The sequence below is a fragment of the Oncorhynchus masou genome, chromosome 25 (genome assembly GCF_036934945.1).
Source record: "Oncorhynchus masou masou isolate Uvic2021 chromosome 25, UVic_Omas_1.1, whole genome shotgun sequence".
Lineage (NCBI taxonomy): Eukaryota > Metazoa > Chordata > Actinopteri > Salmoniformes > Salmonidae > Oncorhynchus > Oncorhynchus masou.
In genome coordinates, this window is record NC_088236.1 from 35,087,566 (window position 1) to 35,107,024 (window position 19,459).

General features: G+C 45.0%; 1 protein-coding gene across 1 annotated transcript in view; it reads right to left on the reverse strand.

Moving 5' to 3' along the window:
- The window catches only part of LOC135513551 (rasGAP-activating-like protein 1), a 52,945-nt gene that overhangs the window by 10,370 nt on the left and 23,116 nt on the right, over positions 1-19,459 (reverse strand). The window contains exons 6-10 of the mRNA XM_064936432.1: positions 9,485-9,566; positions 9,221-9,361; positions 8,950-9,041; positions 2,998-3,115; positions 686-839 (exon numbers count right to left, since the gene is read on the reverse strand). Of these exons, the coding sequence (XP_064792504.1) occupies positions 686-839; positions 2,998-3,115; positions 8,950-9,041; positions 9,221-9,361; positions 9,485-9,566 (587 nt within the window). The remainder of the gene's footprint in view (positions 1-685; positions 840-2,997; positions 3,116-8,949; positions 9,042-9,220; positions 9,362-9,484; positions 9,567-19,459) is intronic.

Consider the following 19,459-nt stretch of genomic DNA (forward strand, 5'->3'; position numbering starts at 1 on the left):
CGCTTAATGGAACTATCATTTGTTTTCAACAGGACAATGACACAACACACCTCCAGGCTGTGTAATGGCAATTTGACCAAGAAGGAGAGTGATGGAGTGCTGCATCAGATGACCTGGCCTCCACAATCACCTGACCTCAACCCAATTGAGATGGTTTGGGATGAGTTGGACCGCAGAGTGAAGGAAAAGCAGCCAACAAGTGCTCAGCATATGTGGGAACTCCTTTAAGACTGTTGGAAAAGCAAACCAGGTGAAGATGTTTGAGAGCATGCCAAAAGTGTGTAAAGCTATCATCAAGGCAAAGGGTGGCTACTTCGAAGAATCTCAAATATAAAATATATTTTGATTTGTAAATTTTAAAAAATGGGTTACTACATGATTCCATATATGTTATTTCATAGTTTTGATGTCTACACTGTTATTCTACGATGTAGAAAAAAGTACAAATAAAGAAAAACCCTTGAATGAGCGTGCAAACCTTTGACTTGTACGGTACACTTAAAACTCCTTCCCACACTGTACACTACCTTAACCTACACACTCCCTGGTTGTTCACAGCTTCACAGGGATTTGTTTCCCTACATCCAAGAGATTCATTGGTCATATAACCATGTTTTTTTTTAAAGCTCACAAATATGTCTTTCCTATCCAATGTTAAATTCCCAAGCCAGCCAGTGTCTCTTACAAGTGTGGTTGACCTCACGGGTGCTGAGGTAGTCCAGAAAGGGCACCACCAGGCCCTGGCCCAGGTAGATCTTGACCAGGGTCATGGCCACATCCTGCCGGCTCTCAACCGTGGTCACCTCCTCCAGCATGGTCAGAGGGCTGCTGTCCTCCACCTGGGAGGGGTCATAGGTTGGACATAGTCAGGGTCTATTAGCCAGGTGTTCATATATGAGAGGAAGCTGACTTTGTATCTGTCAGCCTTGGAGCACATTATGCTCTCTATATAACCCTGTTGTGGAAGGATATGGCATATTCGAATAAATCTAAAGAAGGAAATGTATTTTCATAGAAAGGAATCACGCATCATGGCATCTTCATATGGCATGAAAATGGAATTCATTAGTAGCTGAATAAATCATAACAATATCAGTGCCGGTCAGTGCCCTTTAAGATGGGGGACACATTTTCTAGGAGCATGGCCTTATTTCTATTACAGTATGTTGGACGACTGTCATTCATATTCTATTCACCCAGTTCAATGTAACCTCTATAGGTTTAGGCTACTAAATGATTTTGCCTATACCCATCATAAGGCTGTTACAACCTAGCCTATGAATGAAAGATCGCAACATAGGTGACACAGGTCCAGAGAAAATGTTGAGGTGACAGACAGTGACACATGGACAGACAGTGACACATTCAATACAGCCTTGCACACTTTTACCTGCATCTAGCTGATCTAGGGTGTAATCATTAGTCCAACAGTTGCAAACGAGAGTTTCTATTGGACACATTCAGGTATCTTAATCCCAGTTTTGCTTAATTTTTCAACAGAATTGGCGGAATGAATACACCCCTGATCACACATAAACACAGCTCACATTCAAAGCAGCCACGTTGTATTCCTTCTCGTATGCTCTGTGAGGCCTCCCGAGTGGTGCAATGGTCTAAGGCACTGCATCGCAGAGCTAGCTGTGCCACTAGAGATCCTGAGATCCTGGCTCTGTCGTAGCCGGCCGTGACTGGGAGACCCATGGGGCGGCACACAATTGGCCCAGCGTTGTCCGGGTTAGGGGAGGGTTTGGCCGGCAGGGATGCTCTTGTCCCGTTGCGCACTAGCATCTCCTGTGGCGGGCTGGGCACAATGCACACTGACACGGTCGCCAGGTGTACGGTGTTTCCTCCGACACATTGGTGTGGCTGGCTTCCAGGTTAAGCGGGCATGTGTCAAGAAGCAGTGTGGGTTGTGTTTCGGAGGACGCACAGCTCTCGACCTTCGCCTCTCCCGTGTCCGTAAGGGAGTTGGGACAAGACTGTAACAACCACGTAATTACCACGAAATTGAGGAGAAAAATGGGTAAATAATAATAATTCTATGTGCTCTCTACCTCTTACCTTTTCCCTTTGTTTGTGGACTTCAATGCACAACACATCAGCACAACACAAACCATATCATAACTGCTACACACAACCTACATCGTTGTCCCCATATTAGCTAAAGTAACGTCATAGTCAACATAGCTAATAAAACTAAGACGTTAGTAAACCTGCTACAATCATGCAGTAACTATAGTGTATAGTCAGTTAAAAATTTAGCAGTTACACCGGCAGCAATAAAGTAGTAAAACCAAAAGCTTACCTTGACTTGGAAGAGTTACAGTATTGTGTTGGATAGCCATAGCAAGCTAGCTAACATCCCTCTATTTGAGCAGGGTGTATGAGTATGCTAAACTAGCTAGCTGCATTTGCTAGCTAAGTAAGTGAAACTGCTTCTCCTTTATTTTTGAAGAAATTAATTTGTTCAAAACTATTGTCAACTCCTCACCACATTTTATGCACTGCAGTGCTAGCTGGCTGTAGCTTATGCTTTCAGTACTAGATTAATTATCTGATCATTTGATTGGGTGGATAACATGTCAGTTCATGCTGCAAGAGCTCTGATAGGTTGGAGAACATCCTCTGGAAGTTGTCATAATTACTGTGTAAGTCTATGGAAGGGATTGAGAACCATAAGCCTCCTAGGTTTTGTATTGAAGTCAATGTACACAGAGGAGGACGGAAGCTAGCTGTCCTCCGGCTACACCATGGTGATACCCTACAGATGGCTGTTGAGGGTACTGTAAACCTTCATTGCAAAACAGTGTGTTTTAAAACATTATTTGGTGAATATATTTAGTATAATTTGTAAATGTTTTAACAATTTTATTTGTATGAAATTCACTGAGGTGGATGGTACACCCCTTCCTCCTCTGAAGAGCCTCCACTGAAAAATATCCAGTAGAATGAGTTAATAACAATGTGTTGTGTTTGTGACAGTAGTGTGATGCTGACCTCAGCAGGAGAGATGACTGACTCCACCAGCAGGTCAATGAGAGGCTGGTAGTACATGGAGGGCAGGATACGGTCCTCCACCAGACGCACCTTAAGACGCAGCGCACCCAGCTTACCTCTGTAGACAGAGAGAGAGAGAGGGAGGCCTCAGAGACACTACAGTCACAACACTCAAACAATACTCACAGGAACATCTTATAGCACAAGCAGTGCTGAGTATTAAAAAGGGAATGTGCCCACACCGGGGATAGGTTTGGTGGATTGCCATGTGGGGTATGATGTGTGACAACCACCCTATAATGGCCTTTCCAGTTTCCTCTACCCTGCCATCTTGGGAGTGACAGACCTCCCTTCTGATAGTACCTTGTCATTCCTTCCGGAACAAATAACCCCCTAAAATCTGTGACTCATTCCGTAATGACTCTCTCTCTGTGTGTGTGTGTGTGTGTGTGTGTGTGTGTGTGTGTGTGTGTGTGTGTGTGTGTGTGTGTGTGTGTGTGTGTGTGTGTGTGTGTGTGTGTGTGTGTGTGTGTGTGTGTGTGTGTGTGTGTGTGTGTGTGTGTGTGTGTGTGTGTGTGTGTGTGTGTGTGTGTGTGTGTGTGTGTGCCTTGCTATCACAGTTATACCCTTGTTCTACTGTTATCACAGAGAAGAGATGCCTGCAGAGCCCGAGCCAAATACCCGTGTCCCTTGATAATATATATTTAAACAGTAATCCGCTGGTTGTCTTCAAACCTTTGCCTTATACTTATTAGGCTGACATTCACCTGACAGGGTAATAAACACCTGAGAAAATGGGGGTCCGTTTTTCAATTGTCCATTTTATTTCAGCAATTCATTATTTTAGCAAAATATACTGAACAAATATAAACGCAACATGCAACGTCAAAGATTTTACAGACTTTCAGTTCATCAAGAGAAATCAGTCAATTGAAATACATTTATTAGGCACAGCAACTGGGGAGCCAGTCTCCCAGCCAATCAGAATTTAGTTTTTTCCCACAAAATAGGAAGCCGAAGTGTAGGTCCTGGGCTGGCGCGATTACAAGTGGTCTGCAGTTGAGGTTGGTTGGACGTACTGCCAAATTCTTTTAAAATGGTAGAGAAAATTAACATAAAATTATCTGGCAACAGCTCTGTTGGACATTCCTTCAGTCAGCATGCCAATTGCGCGCTCCCTCAAAACTTGAGACATCTGTGGCATTGTGTTGTGTGACAAAACTGCACATTTAGAGTGGCTTTATATTGTCCACAGTCTACAACGTCTCAACAGTGGAGGATATTCTAGAGCCAGTCTACCCAACGAGTCAGCACACCAGCCCATCCAGCAAACCACTCAGGTCAGCGATGCCTGTTTATCCCTCCAGGGGAAATATGAAGGTACACCATCCAAATGCCGTGGCTTCCTCCTTCAGTGCTGCCTCTATTTCTCACATCAGATGGGAGCTCCCACCACCGAGAGGTCTAAGGATGCCACGGATATTTCTCTGCTGACTGGGCGGGCATTGGAATGGGCTACGGCCGTCTGGGAAGAGAGGAGGAGCTCGAGTCTTATGAGGGGTTCATGGCTCTGTTTTAAATGTATTTTTGATCATCCCGCGGAGGGCAGAGCGGGAGGTGAGTGTCTGCATCAGCTCCAGCAGAGGAATCTGACGGCTACTGAGTATGCACTTACCTTCTGGACAGTAGCAGCTTCCAGTGGATAGAATGAGTCAGCGCTCAGCACATTATTTAGAAGAGGTCTGCACGAGGAGGTCCAGACTGAACTGGCCTGCCGAGATGACAACCTCACCCTGGACACACTCATTGCAATGGCCATCGTCTGGATAACCTCCTCCAGGAACTTTGGCATCTCCATCACTTCTCTCCCTCCTTCGGCGAGTGTTCGGGATCAGAGCCTGAACCCATGGAGGTCGGGGTTACACATCTTCCCGCTGCAAAACGAGGCAGACGGATACAGCTGGGGCTCTGTCTGTACTGTGCCCAGGGAGGGCACAAGCGCCAGCGGTGTCCATTACTTCAGAATCTGGGATCCATTAGAGCAGAGGGATGGTCACGTGATGTTACATCCACCGGACCTGTAGTGCTCTTCCTGTTAGACTATTTTTAGTACCCATCACTCTGGCTGACTGTCCCTCAAGCCCTGTGTCTACATATTGAGTGGATTCCAGTGCCGCAGGGAACTTTATGGATCAGACCCTTGCTTCCTCTCCTTTTCCAGTTCAAGGTCTCGACGGTCAACCTCTAGGATCTGGAACCATCACACACATCACCCAACCACTCACACTCACCATGGAGCACAATCACCAGGAAAACATCCCTTCATCACCATTGCACCAGTTCACAAGATCATCCTCTGTCTACCTTGGCTTCAGCGCCATAGCTCTATCATCTCATGGTCGAGGATGAGAATCACCGACTGGTCACCTGAATCCCGGATGACCTGCTTTCCTGTCCCCTGTGGTTCCACGTCGTTTGAGAGTCCTGTGGTTGCCCTCCAGCCCAACATCCCGGAGAAATATCAGGATCTAAGAGGTATTCTCCAAGACCCGCACTACCTGTCTACCTCCTCATCGCCCCTGGGACTTTGCCATTGACCTGTTTTCCGGGGCTTTCCCTCCGCGCAGACGCATCTACCCTCTGTCAGTGGCTGAGACCCAGGCTATGGAGGACTACATTCAAGAGGTGCTCCAACAGGGTTTCATCCGCAGGTCCAAGTCCCCTGTGTCGGCTGGTTTCTTCTTCGTGGCCAAGAAGGAGGGAGGATTACGCCCTTGTATCGATTACCGTGGACTCAATGACATCACCGTGAAGTATCGGGACCCTCTCCCACTGGTGCAGTCAGCCATCGAGCAGCTCCGCTGGGCCCGGTTCTTCACCAAACTGGACCTGCGGAGTGACTACAATCTCATTCACATCCGGGAGGGAGATGAGTGGAAGATTGTGATCAGCACGATGTCTGGTCACTACGAGCACTTGGTTATTCCCTTTGGCTTAGCCAATGCTCCGTCAGTGTTCCAGGCATTCGTCAACGAAGTGTTCAGGGACATGCGGACGTCAGGTGATTATGTACATCGATGACATCCTGATCTTCTCGACCAACCTGGAAGATCACATCACTCACATTTCGAGCAGTCCTGGAACGCCTCTTGGCTAGCAACCTGTTCGTGAAGGTGGAGAAGTGCCAATTCCACCAGAGGGCTGTCTCCTTCTTGGGCTACCAAATCAGCCCGCAGGGAGTGAGGATGGAGGACAAGAAGGTAGATGCTGTAAAGTCATGGCCAGTCCCAATCACCATCAAGGGGTTACAACGGTTTTTGGTGTTTTCCAACTTTTACAGTCGCTTCATCAGGAACTTCAGCGTCACCGCCCCTCTCACCTCCCTCCTCAAGGGTGGGCCTTGTAGGTTGGTTTGGTCTCCAGCAGCCGACGACGCCTTTCATCTCCTCAAGGGGTGTTTCACCTCCGACCCCTTGCTAAAACACCCAGATTCCACGCTACCCTTTGTGGTTGAGGTAGACGCATCGGAGGTGGGTGTCGGAGCAGTTTTGTCACAAAGACAGGGACACACTAAAATTGTATCCTTGTGTTTTCTTCTCCAAGAAACTGTCCCCCGCAGAGAGGAATTACGACGTCGGCGATCGGGAGCTCTTGGTGATCGGTAGCTCTTGGCGGTGAAGTTGGCATTAGAGGAGTGGAGACACTGGCTGGAGGGAGCCAAGGAACCATTTGTCATCCTCACTGACAGTCGGAACCTTGAGTATATACGGACAGCGAGGAGACTGAATCCGCGCCAAGCCAGGTGGGCCCTCTTCTTCACCAGGTTCAACTTCACTCTGACCTATTGCCCAGGTTCTCAGAACATCAAAGTCAATGCCCTGTCCCGTATCTACGATTCGGGAGAGGCTCCTCTCCAGAGGGCACCCATAATCCCATCCTCCCGAGTCATGGGTCCAGTGGTTTGGGACGTAGATGTGGACATCTGCCAGGCTATAGAGAGGGAGCCCGCACCCCAGAATTGTCCTCCCGCGCGCATCTATGTTCCCACAGGGATAAGGGATCAGCTGCTGACCTGGGCACACACATCTACGCTCCCACAGGGATAAGGGATCGGCTGCTGACCTGGGCACACACAGCTGTTGTCAATGGACATCCGGGTATTTCTCACACCATCCATCCATCACTGAGAAATACTGGTGGCCCCCCTTGGTGCAGGATGTTACGCAGTATGTCAACTCCTGTTCTGTGTGTGCTCAAACCAAGTCCACCCAGAATGCTCCAGCAGGGAAGCTCCTGCCGCTTCCCGTGCCTCAGAGACCTTGGTCCCATCTATCCATTGACTTACTGAGTTACTGATCTTCATTCTACTGGTAGTGGATAGATTCTCCAAGTCATGTCGCCTAATCCCTCTTCCTCGTCTTCCCACTGCTCTCCAGGTCACTGAGGCACTTTTCCAGCATGTCTTCCGGCATTATGACCTTCCGGAGGAAATCTCAGACCGTGGCCCCCAATTTACATCCAGAATTGGAAAAGCTCGGGGTCAAGGTTAGCCTCACATCCGGTTAGCGGCCTCAGTCTAACGGGCAGGTGGAGAGGATGAATCAGGAGCTAGGGAGGTTCCTGATGACTCACTGTCAGGACTGGCAGGGTGAGTGGGCACGTTCCCTTCCTTGTTGGTATTGTTATTGTGTATCGGCGTACTGCCTTATGTTAGTGTCGTGTTCTTGGTTTTGTTTTATTAAAACGTTTCACCTGCTTCCGACTTACCGCCCCATCATTACAAAAGCTCCTCTATGATTCAGCTACAGTCACTGGAAGAGTAAGAAAAAATCTGAGAGCGATCCACAAACTTGGACTGTTTTATATTATTCTTAACGATTTCGCACAAATCAGAAAAAATGCAACAATATGTCTGTGAAACTACAGTTGAAGTCGAAGTTTATATACACTTAGGTTGGAGTCATTAAAACTTGTTTAACAACCACTCCACAAATTTCTTGTTAACAAACTATAGTTTTGGCAAGTCGATTGACAATTGTTTACAGACAGATTATTTCACTTATAATTCACTGATTCCCAAATCCAGTGGGTCAGAAGTTTACATACACTAAGTTGACTGTGTCTTTAAACAGCTTGGAAAATGTCAGACAATTATGTAATGGCTTTAGAAGCTTCTGATAGGCTAATTACATAATTTGAGACAATTGGAGGTGTATCTGTGGATGTATGTCAAGGTCTACCTTCAAAATCAGTGCCTCTTTGCTTGACATCATGGGAAAATCTAAAGAAATCAGCTAAGGCCTCAGAATTTTTTTTTGTAGACCTTCACAAGTCTGGTTCATCCTTGGGAGTAATTTCCAAACTCCTGAAGGTACCACGTTCATCTGTACAAACAATAGTATGCAAGTGTAAACACCATGGTACAACGCAGCCGTCATACCGCTCAGGAAGGAGACGTATTCTGTCTCCTAGAGATGAACGTACTTTGGTGTGCAAATCAATCAAAGAACAGCAGCAAAGGGCCTTGTGAAGATGCTGGCGAAAACCAGTACAAAAATATCTATCCACAGTAAAACAAGTCCTATATCGACGTAACCTGAAGGCCGTTCAGCAAGGAATAAGCCACTGCTCCAAAACCACCATAAAAAAAGCCACCAAACATACCATCTGGGCCGGCAGCCTTGCAAGGGTCAACACGCTTAAATGTCTTACTCACATCGGCCATGGAGAACCTAACCTTAACCCCAAACCATAAAATTAATTCCTAACCCCAAACCTAAACTGAACCCCAATTATAACCCTAACCTTAAATCTAACACCTAAGCCTAAAATAGCCTTTTTCCTTGCAGGGACTGGCAAAATGTCCCCACTTGTCTGAATGTTCCTTGTTTTACTATCCTTGTGAGGACTTCTAGTCCAAAAACAAAGAAAACACATACACACACCCCTTACCCTGCATCATCCTCATGGTTTCCCAGGGGCAGCAGACGAAACCAACCCTGCAACACAGGTGTCTTGTGCAGGCAAGCAAAAGGGATTTCCACCTGAACAGGAAAACAAATAACCGAAACATCATACCATACACTAAACTGAAACAGCACTCTAGCACCAACAATACATATTGGCATTTGTATGAATGATTCCACATAGTAGAAATAAGTATAATGTGTCCTCACAGAATAACATAAGTAACCCATAGACATTAGGAACATAACCTCTTCACCTTTCCCAGGAAGTCATTCTTGCCCACCATGTCCCAGTCCCAGACTTCCACTGTGACATTCCCTCCCTCAGTCAGCTCCCAGGTCTCCAGCTCCAGCTCCAGGGTCTCACTCCAGTGTGGATAACAAGTCTTCTTAATGATCTAACACACACACCAGAAAAACCCTTCATTTACTATTTCACATGCTCAAATCAGTCTTTGTTTCCACTAAAGTTGGTGATAATTCAGACATGAACATGTTATCTGGCTCATCTCCCTCCTCACCGAAGTTTCTGCACTGTGGTTATTGAAGAGGATTCTGGCAAAGGGGTCAGAGGTTCCAGAGATGTCTCTTGGCGCCAGGTCTCTAAGAGGTCAACGAACAGAAACACATTAATGTATGCGCAACCCCACAGCCCCTTTACCTGTCCCTATACATGGTGCTGGAATGATTCAATGAGTGAGATGATATGTGCAGATCATTCCTCTAGATTTGACATTACTCTGCTAAATCTAAAGATGAGAGAACTTTGAACAGCACAGAAGCCTGTTAGATGGGCCTGTGCTGTGAGACAGTAAGTGTAGTGAGAGTATGACTCCGACTGAACTGCATCCATGAGCAGAAGGCAAGCTGCTGAGCGACAGTGATGAAGAGTGAGCAGCACTGAGACAGTGACTTCACCATAGAGGTCGGCTAGAGACACTCTTTCACAGAGAGCCAGTTAGTGACCTGTTTATACACCCAGTTTTCATGATCAAATCTGTCTCTCACTGCTCCCAGTGCTAAGACGAGGTGCATTCACACTCAGATAAGTGAGAGCACTTATCTTATCTTTTCAACCAATATAAAAGCAAAGCCAAAATCCAATGGAAAAATAAGGTCAGATATTTTGTTTAGTTGTCATCTAAATGTGTTATCAATGCGCTTTCAACCATTTAAAACCACAACAAAGTTCAAATAGGAATACAATGTCAGATATTTTGTATTTATACAACAACATAATGTGTTATCATTGTGCTTCATCTAATAGCGCAACCAAATGACTTGGATTGTAGTTGAGATTACATTAAAAGTACATGGTGCAAGTGATCAATGCTGATTATTACAGAAATTGTGATCTCCACTGAGACTATCAACATTTAAATGATATCTAATGCATGGATAGTTTCATCTGAGCCACTGGCTTAATCCTATTCTTCAACTTTTATGTTTGGTTTAGTTGGAGACGTGAATCCAGTTGAGAACAAGTTCTTATTTACAACTGCGACTGTCGTGGAAAATTGGATCAAATACATCGCATACCAGAACTTGTGAAATCAATCAGGCTTTAATACAAAAGTATAGCAAGCCAGAGTGCCCCGCGGAACACACACCTTTTCCAGAGCCCTGGCTCCAGTATTTATCCACATATTGCATATGAGCCCATCCCACATGCAAATGAAGTTACATTCTAATCCGTGCATCCCGCTTGTTCAGCTCAATAACGCCCATACCTGCTTTCCGTCAGATTATGATGATGACAAGACCCTTGCTTTGTTCCTGCACTTAGCTAAATGCATTCTTTTGTTTGTGTATTATCTAGGATCAGCAGACTATGTGTCTCCTCAGTTTCTAGCGTGTCCAGCTATACTAAAAATACTATACATTCCTCTATTTTACAGCCCTATGCTTTGGCTCTGCACTTAGCTCAATATGTTCCTTTGTATGTGTGTCTTTATCTCAGAGCAACAGACTATGTGTCTTCTCTGTCATTCCTTCTGCATCTCTACGTCCTAAAAATATGCGAACTATGTCTATTGGTCATCAGTTAGTCATTTGACTGACCCCCTCCTTTGTATATCCCTCTGGCCTTGGTATGTCCAGCTATCCTGGCACCTATGTGTCACCTTCACTTCATGTAGTCTGTTTTTAGTGTTCAGCTATTCTATACATCTAAATCGTTTGTCTATGTGTTCTATTTGCTCCCACACAACCATGCAGAGATAAAGCAAAGCGACAAAAACAACAGAGTTACACATGGGATAAATAACACAATAGAAAAATCTGTATACAGTGCAAATGAAGTAAGGAGGTAAGGCAATAAATAGGCTATAGTGGCGAAGTAATTACAATTTAGCAAATTACACTGGAGTGATAGATGTGCAGATGAGGATGTGCAAGTAGAAATACTGGTGTGCAAAAGATCAGAAAAACAAAAACAAATATGGGGATGAGGTAGGTAGTTGGTTGGATGGGCTATTTACAGATGGGCTGTGTACAGCTGCAGCGATCGGTAAGCTGATCAGACAGCTGATGCTTAAAGTTAGTGAGAGAGATATAAGTCTCCAACTTCAGTGATTTTTGCAATTTGTTCCAGTCTTTGGCAGCAGAGAACTGTAAGGAAAGGAGGCCAAAACAGGTGTTGGCTTTGGGGATGACCAGTGAAATATACATGCTGGAGTGCGTACTACAGGTGGGTGTTGCTATGGTGATCAGTGAGCTGAGATAAGGCGGAGCTTTACCTAGCAAAGACTTACAGATGACCTGGAGCCAGTGGGTTTGGCGACGAATATGTAGCGAGGACCAGCCAACGAGAGCATACAGGTCGCAGTGGTGGGTAGTATATGGGGCTTTGGTGACAAAACGGATGGCACTGTGATAGACTGCATCCATTTAATGTTTGATTTGATTTAATTTAGTCCTATTCTTTAACTTTGATATTAGGTTGAGATTGAGACGTGAATCCAAAATACAGTGCCTTCGGAAAGTATTCAGACCCCTTGAATTTTTCCACATTTTGTTACATTACAGCCTTATTCTAAAATGTTTATTTTTTAATTTTTAATTCCTCAGCAATCTACAGAAAATATCCCATAATGACAAAGCGAAAACAGGCTTTTAGAAATGTTTGCAAATAAATAAATACCTAAATACTTATTTACATAAGTATTCAGACCCTTTGCTATGAGCTGAGGGCCATCCTGTTTCCATTGATCATCCTTGAGATGTTTCTACAACCTGATTGGAGTCCACCTGTTGTAAATTCATTTGATTGGACATAATTTGGAAAGGCACATACCTGTCTATATAAAAGGTCCCACAGTTGACAGTGCAAGTCAGACCAAAAACTAAGCCATGAGGTCAAAGGAATTGTCCGTAGAGCTCTGAGACAAGATTGTGTAGAGCCACAGATCTGGGAAAGGGTACCAAAACAATTCTGCAGCATTGAAGGTCCATAAGAACACAGTGGCTTCCATCATTCTTAAATGGAAGAAGGTTGGAATAACCAAGACGCTTCCTAGAGCTGGCCGCCTGGAAAAACTGAGCAAATGGGGTAGAAGGGCCTTGGTCAGGGAGGTGACCAAGAACCCAATTGTCACTCTGACAGAGCTCTAGAGTTCCTCTGTGGAGATGGGAGAACCTTCCAGAAGGACAATCATCTCTGCAGCACTCTACAGCACTCTGCAGCACTCAAGATGAACGGAGCAAAGTACAGAGAGGTCCTTGATGAAAACCGTCTCCAGAGCGCTCAGGACCTCAGACTGGGGCAAAGGTTCACCTTCCAACAGGACAACGCAGGAGTGGCTTCGGGACAAGTCCCTGAATGTCCTTGAGTTGCCCAACTAGAGCCCGGATTTTAAACATCTCCGGAGAGACATGAAAATAGTTGTGCAGCAACGCTCCCCATTCAACCTGACAGAGCTTGAGAGGATCTGCAGAGAGGAATGGGAGAAACTCCCCAAATACAGGTGTGCCAAGCTTGTAACGTCATACCCAAGAAGACTTGAGGCTGTAATCACTGCCAAAGGTGCTTCAACAAAGTACTGAGTAAAGGGTCTGAATACTTAAGTCAATTTGATATTTTCTTTTTTAATAAATGTACATTTCTAAAAGCCTGTTTTTGCTTTGTCATTATGGGCTATTGTGTGTAGATTGATGAGGGGGGAAAAAACTATTTACTCAATTTTAGAATAAGGCTGTAACGTAACAAAATGTGTAAAAAGTCAAGGGGTCTGAATACTTTCCGAATGCACTGTATGTGCCTTTTGTAATTGTTTTTAATTGATGTAGTAATGTTCTTGTCTATTAATGTTCTGTATTATGTCATGTTTCATGTTTTGTGTGGACCCCAGGAAGAGGAGCTTTTGCAACAGCTAATGGGGATTCCAATGAAATACCTCAAACTATTATTAATTTGTAGACAAACTGGAATTAAAGCCAGACTAATTCAAATCAAATCTTATTTGTCACATACACATGGTTAGCAGATGTTGATGTGAGTGTAGCGAAATGCTTGTGCTTCTAGTTCCGACAACGCAGTAATAACCAACAAGTAATCTAGCTAACAATTCCAAAACTACTACCTTATAGACACAAGTGTAAGGGGATAAAGAATATGTACATAAAGATATGTGAATGAGTGATGGTACAGAGCGGCATAGGCAAGATACAGTAGATGGTATTGAGTACAGTATATACATATGAGATGAGTATGTAAACAAAGTGGCATAGTTAAAGTGGCTAGTGATACATGTATTACATAAAGATGCAGTAGATGATATAGAGTACAGTATATAAGTATACATATGAGATGAATAATGTAGGGTATGTAAACATTATATTAGGTAGCATTGTTTAAAGTGGCTAGTGATATATTTTACATCATTTCCCATCAATTCCCATTATTAAAGTGGCTGGAGTTGAGTCAGTGTCAGTGTGTTGGCAGCAGCCACTCAATGTTAGTGTTGGCTGTTTAACAGTCGGATGGCCTTGAGATAGAAGCTGTTTTTCAGTCTCTCGGTCCCAGCTTTGATGCACCTGTACTGACCTCGCCTTCTGGATGATAGCGGGGTGAACAGGCAGTGGCTCGGGTGGTTGTTGTCCTTGATGATCTTTATGGCCTTCCTGTGACATCGGGTGGTGGTGTCCTGGAGGGCAGGTAGTTTGCCCCCGGTGATGCGTTGTGCAGACCTCACTACCCTTTGGAGAGCCTTACGGTTGTGGGCGGAGCAGTTGCCGTACCAGGCGGTGATACAGCCCGACAGGATGCTCTCGATTGTGCATCTGTAGAAGTTTGTGAGTGCTTTTGGTGACAAGCCGAATTTCTTCAGCCTCCTGAGGTTGAAGAGGCGCTGCTGCGCCTTCTTCACGATGCTGTCTGTGTGGGTGGACCAATTCAGTTTGTCTGTGATGTGTACGCCGAGGAACTTAAAACTTACTACCCTCTCCACTACTGTTCCATCAATGTGGATAGGGGGGTGTTCCCTCTGCTGTTTCCTGAAGTCCACAATCATCTCCTTAGTTTTGTTGACGTTGAGTGTGAGGTTATTTTCCTAACACCACACTCCGAGGGCCCTCACCTCCTCCCTATAGGCAGTCTCGTCGTTGTTGGTAATCAAGCCTACCACTGTTGTGTCGTCCGCAATCTTGATGATTGAGTTGGAGGCGTGCGTGGCCACGCAGTCGTGGGTGAACAGGGAGTACAGGAGAGGGCTCAGAACGCATCCTTGTGGGGCCCCAGTGTTGAGGATCAGCGGGGTGGAGATGTTGTTGCCTACCCTCACCACCTGGAGGCGGCCCGTCACGAAGTCCAGTACCCAGTTGCACAGGGCGGGGTCGAGACCCAGGGTCTCGAGGTTGATGACGAGCTTGGAGGGCACTATGGTGTTAAATGTCGAGCTGTAGTCAATGAACAGCATTCTCACATAGGTATTCCTCTTGTCCAGATGGGTTAGGGCAGTGTGCAGTGTGGTTGAGATTGCATCGTCTGTGGACCTATTTGGGCAGTAAGCAAATTGGAGTGGGTCTAGGGTGTCAGGTAGGGTGGAGGTGATATGGTCCTTGACTAGTCTCTCAAAGCACTTCATGATGACGGAAGTGAGTGCTACGGGGCGGTAGTCGTTTAGCTCAGTTACCTTAGCTTTCTTGGGAACAGGAACAATGGTGGCCCTCTTGAAGCATGTGGGAACAACAGACTGGTATAGGGATTGATTGAATATGTCCGTAAACACACCAGCCAGCTGGTCTGCGCATGCTCTGTGGGCGCGGCTGAGGATGCCGTCTGGGCCTGCAGCCTTGCGAGGGTTAACACGTTTAATTGTTTTCCTCACGTCGGCTGCAGTGAAGGAGAGTCCGCATGTTTTGGTTGCGGGCCGTGTCAGTGGCACTGTATTGTCCTCAAAGCGGGCAAAAAAGTTATTTAGTCTGCCTGGGAGCAAGACATCCTGGTCCGTGACGGGGCTGGTTTTCTTTTTGTAAACCGTTATTGACTGTAGACCCTGCCACATACCTCTTGTGTCTGAGCCGTTGAATTGAGATTCTACTTTGTCTCTATACTGACGCTTAGCTTGTTTGATTGCCTTGCGGAGGGAATAGCTACACTGTTTGTATTCGGTCATGTTTCCGGTCACCTTGCCCTGATTAAAAGCAGTGGTTCGCGCTTTCAGTTTCACGCGAATGCTGCCATCAATCCACGGTTTCTGGTTTGGGAATGTTTTAATCGTTGCTATGGGAACGACATCTTCAACGCACGTTCTAATGAACTCGCTCACCGAATCAGTGTATTTGTCAATGTTGTTGTTTGATGCAATACGAAACATATCCCAGTCCACGTGATGGAAGCAGTCTTGGAGTGTGGAATCAGATTGGTCGGACCAGCGTTGAACAGACCTCAGCGCGGGAGCTTCTTGTTTTAGTTTCTGTCTGTAGGCAGGGATCAACAAAATGGAGTTGTGGTCAGCTTTTCCGAAAGGAGAGCGTGGCACGGCCTTATATGCGTCGCGGAAGTTAGAATAGCAATGATCCAAGGTTTTTCCAGCCTTGGTTGCGCAATCGATACAATTTAGGGAGTCTTGTTTTCAGATTAGCCTTGTTAAAATCCCCAGCTGCAATGAATGCAGCCTCAGGATGTATGGATTCCAGTTTGCAAAGAGTCAAATAAAGTTTGTTCAGAGCCATCGGTGTGTCTGCTTGGGGGGGAATATATACTGCTGTGATTATAATCTAAGAGAATTCCTTTGGTAGATAATGCGGTCGACATTTGATTGTGAGGAATTCTAAATCAGGTGAACAGAAGGACTTGAGTTCCTGTATGTTGTTGTGACCACACCACGTCTCGTTAACTATGAAGCATACGCCCCCGCCCCTCTTCTTACCAGAAAGATGTTTGTTTCTGTCGGCGCGATGCGTGGAGAAACCAGCTGGCTGCACCGACTCCGATAGTGTCTCTCCAGTGAGCCATTTTTCCGTGAAGCAAAGAACATTACAGTCTCTGATGTCCCTCTGGAATGCTACCCTTGCTCGGATTTCATCAACCTTGTTGTCAAGAGACTGGACATTGGCGAGAAGTATGCTAGGGAGTGGAGCCAATTCAGTGGAACTATCCAAGCAGGAGATACCTCTCCTTCAAATGTTTATATTTGGTTGCATTGACAACCAAACAAAATATAAATATCCAGTTTGTCTACAAATTAATAATTTATATGTTGGATTCATGACTCCATCTCAAGCAAAAATCTAAGTAAAAAAAATAGGACTAAATCTAATCAAACATTCAATGCACTTTAAATAAAGTTTGATTTAGTCCTATTCTTTAACTTAGATTTTTGGTTGAGATGGGGACGTGAATTGAACATATTAAACATCAATGTGAAGATTACATTTGAAATCAATGAAAGCTTGATGCCCTAGTCCTATATGTATTGTCTCGTTTTAGTTGAACCCTGGTTTGAATTCATTTGCTTTGTTAACCCTACCCTTTGGAATGACTTTGATAGTAACAGTGAATATAATTAGTTATTAAAAGGTCTCCATTTAATCATTCTCAAAATAGCACATTGGTGAACAAAAGTGATGGGGGAAAAAAAACTGTACTTCCACCAAAATGCCAGTATTTTTCCTTCATAGCTTGTTCTCCATCTGCTTTTTAAATAGGGAGACAATTTGTTTTCAGCACTTTTATTCTCATGACTAATCAAAAGTAATTTTCTCATGACTCTCTGTCTCTCTATGGTGAGCAATATGCTTGGTGACATCGAATCGCAATAAAATCATAGTATCGAATAGCAAATACATGTAGAATTGATTGGAAAGGAGCATCAAGTTCATCACCTTTCACCACCCTGTGAAGTTCATCATAATTTATTTCATCATTAGCCTAATAAACTGAATGCTTTCCTGACGAGTTGTAGTGGGAGGGCCACGCAACATGTCATCGCGTGACTTGATGGTTATTATATAAATATTTGCGCATAAGTGTTTCCACCGACATTTCTTGCATAATTAATATTTACAGACACAAAAAGATCCCAACGTGTGTAGCGTATTTTGTTTTGTCAACATTTTGAAAGTTACCCAACACTTTTCTGTTTCCATCAGGCCTGTCATGACATTTTTTTAAAGATTGGTTTATGTTGAAAATCGGATTACAATGATGACATAATCCTGTGGTTTGAAATGTCACCCTCAAATCAGTTGATGTCTTTTCAAATCCAATTTGCTCCATGATTCCACATCACAATAGGTAAACACATTTAGTTGAAACAACGTTAATTCAACCAGTTTGTGCTAGTGGGATGTTTCCCATGCGGTGCTCTGCTTCCATGAGAGAAAACAAAGTTGTTTCATCCCATAATCGCATAATCTCAAGTCTCTGGAACGGTATCCTCATTATTCTTGGTTCTCACCCTTTGCGCAGAAGTTGGTGTATGTCATGATGGAGACCAGGCATGAATTATCCGGTTTTGTTATGTTTAATAACTCGTAAATCAGACAATTAACATGCAGTCCACCGAGCTACTATCTGCTAGTCCTCATTGCTAGGTTAGTCCTATTACCGTCTCTCTGGAGTAGGTGACTCTTGAAAAGCCTGAAGGTGTTGTATGTTTCTCTGAGCGATGGTGCCGTGTTCAGTTTCCACAACGTAGGATCTCAGCTCTGGAGATTTGCTGATGACAACTGCTGGTGTTTTCCATCCTTTCTCTCCGCCCAGCTTGACTCTTACACTCTGTCCAGGGTGTACTTCCGGTAGGGGGCGCACTGAATGCCTCCTGTTATAGAAGAACTGGTAAACTTGTTTAGCTTTCTTGTCCTTCTGTTTAACACTGTTGTGGCTGATGCGTTTTGGTTGGAGTTTCTCATCAATCACGGGGACCGTCGTCCAGATCTGACGTCTAGTCATGAGTTGTGCTGGGCTTGCTCCTGTTGTGCTGATGGGCGTGGCTCGGTAGCACATTAGAGTCATGTGTGGTTGTTTAATAATTTGCTTAGCTGTCTGTACAGCTCTCTCTGCAGCTCCATTTGCCTGCGGGTAATGGAGACCGGAGGTGGTATGAGCAAAATCATACTTCTTTCTGAACTCCTTGAACTCAGTGCAGACAAACTGAGTAGCATTCTCACTAACGAGCTCTGTAGGTATCCCCCATCTTACAAACATCCCATTGAGGCGGGTGATGACCTGCTGGCTAGTGGTAGTGGACAGGTGAGCTATTTCTATGTCCCTAGAATAGTAGTCCATCACTATGAGGTATTTCTTGCCCTATAGCTCACACAAGTTGGCTGTGATCTTCTGCCACGGACCCTTAGGTAAAGGTGTGATGACAAGTGGTTCTCTCTTTTGAGTTGGTATGTTCTCTGTACAGAACCTGCATGACATCACTTTTCTCGCGATGTGGGCACTGATGCCCGGCCACCACACCGACATCTTGGCTCTTTCTCTGCACTTTGTCAGCCCCATGTGACCTTTGTGTATCTGTTTCCCTCTGTGAAGCTGGGATGACAATCCTGTCTTGATATAGCACTCCGATAGATGCGCTCTCACTGTGTGGAATCCCTGTAGAGTGTAGGGTAGCTGCACCATTCTCTGAGGCCAGCCTTTTCGGATGTAGCCCATGACCATTTGGAGGTGTGCATCGTTGCATGTCGCCTCTCTGATGTCATCCGACCTGTGTGCAAACACTGGTCTGTTCTCCTCCACAGCCTCCACATATGCTTTGACTTCTTCTTCTGTGTCTGACGTGTTTTCTTTCAGTGTGTTTCTTGACAGTGTGTCAGCCACCACTAACTGCTTCCCAGGGAACACTGCTTTCCATTGACACGCATGAGGCGCATGAGCAGTTGCTGACAGCTGAGTGGTGCTTTGTCCAGGTCGTACGTGTTGATCAATGGAACGAGTGGCTTATGGTCTGTATGTAAAACAAAGCTGCCCATCCCCTGCAGGTAGTGGGCAAATTGTTCGCATGCACATACACCTGTAAGGTACTCTTTTTTAATTTGCGCGTACC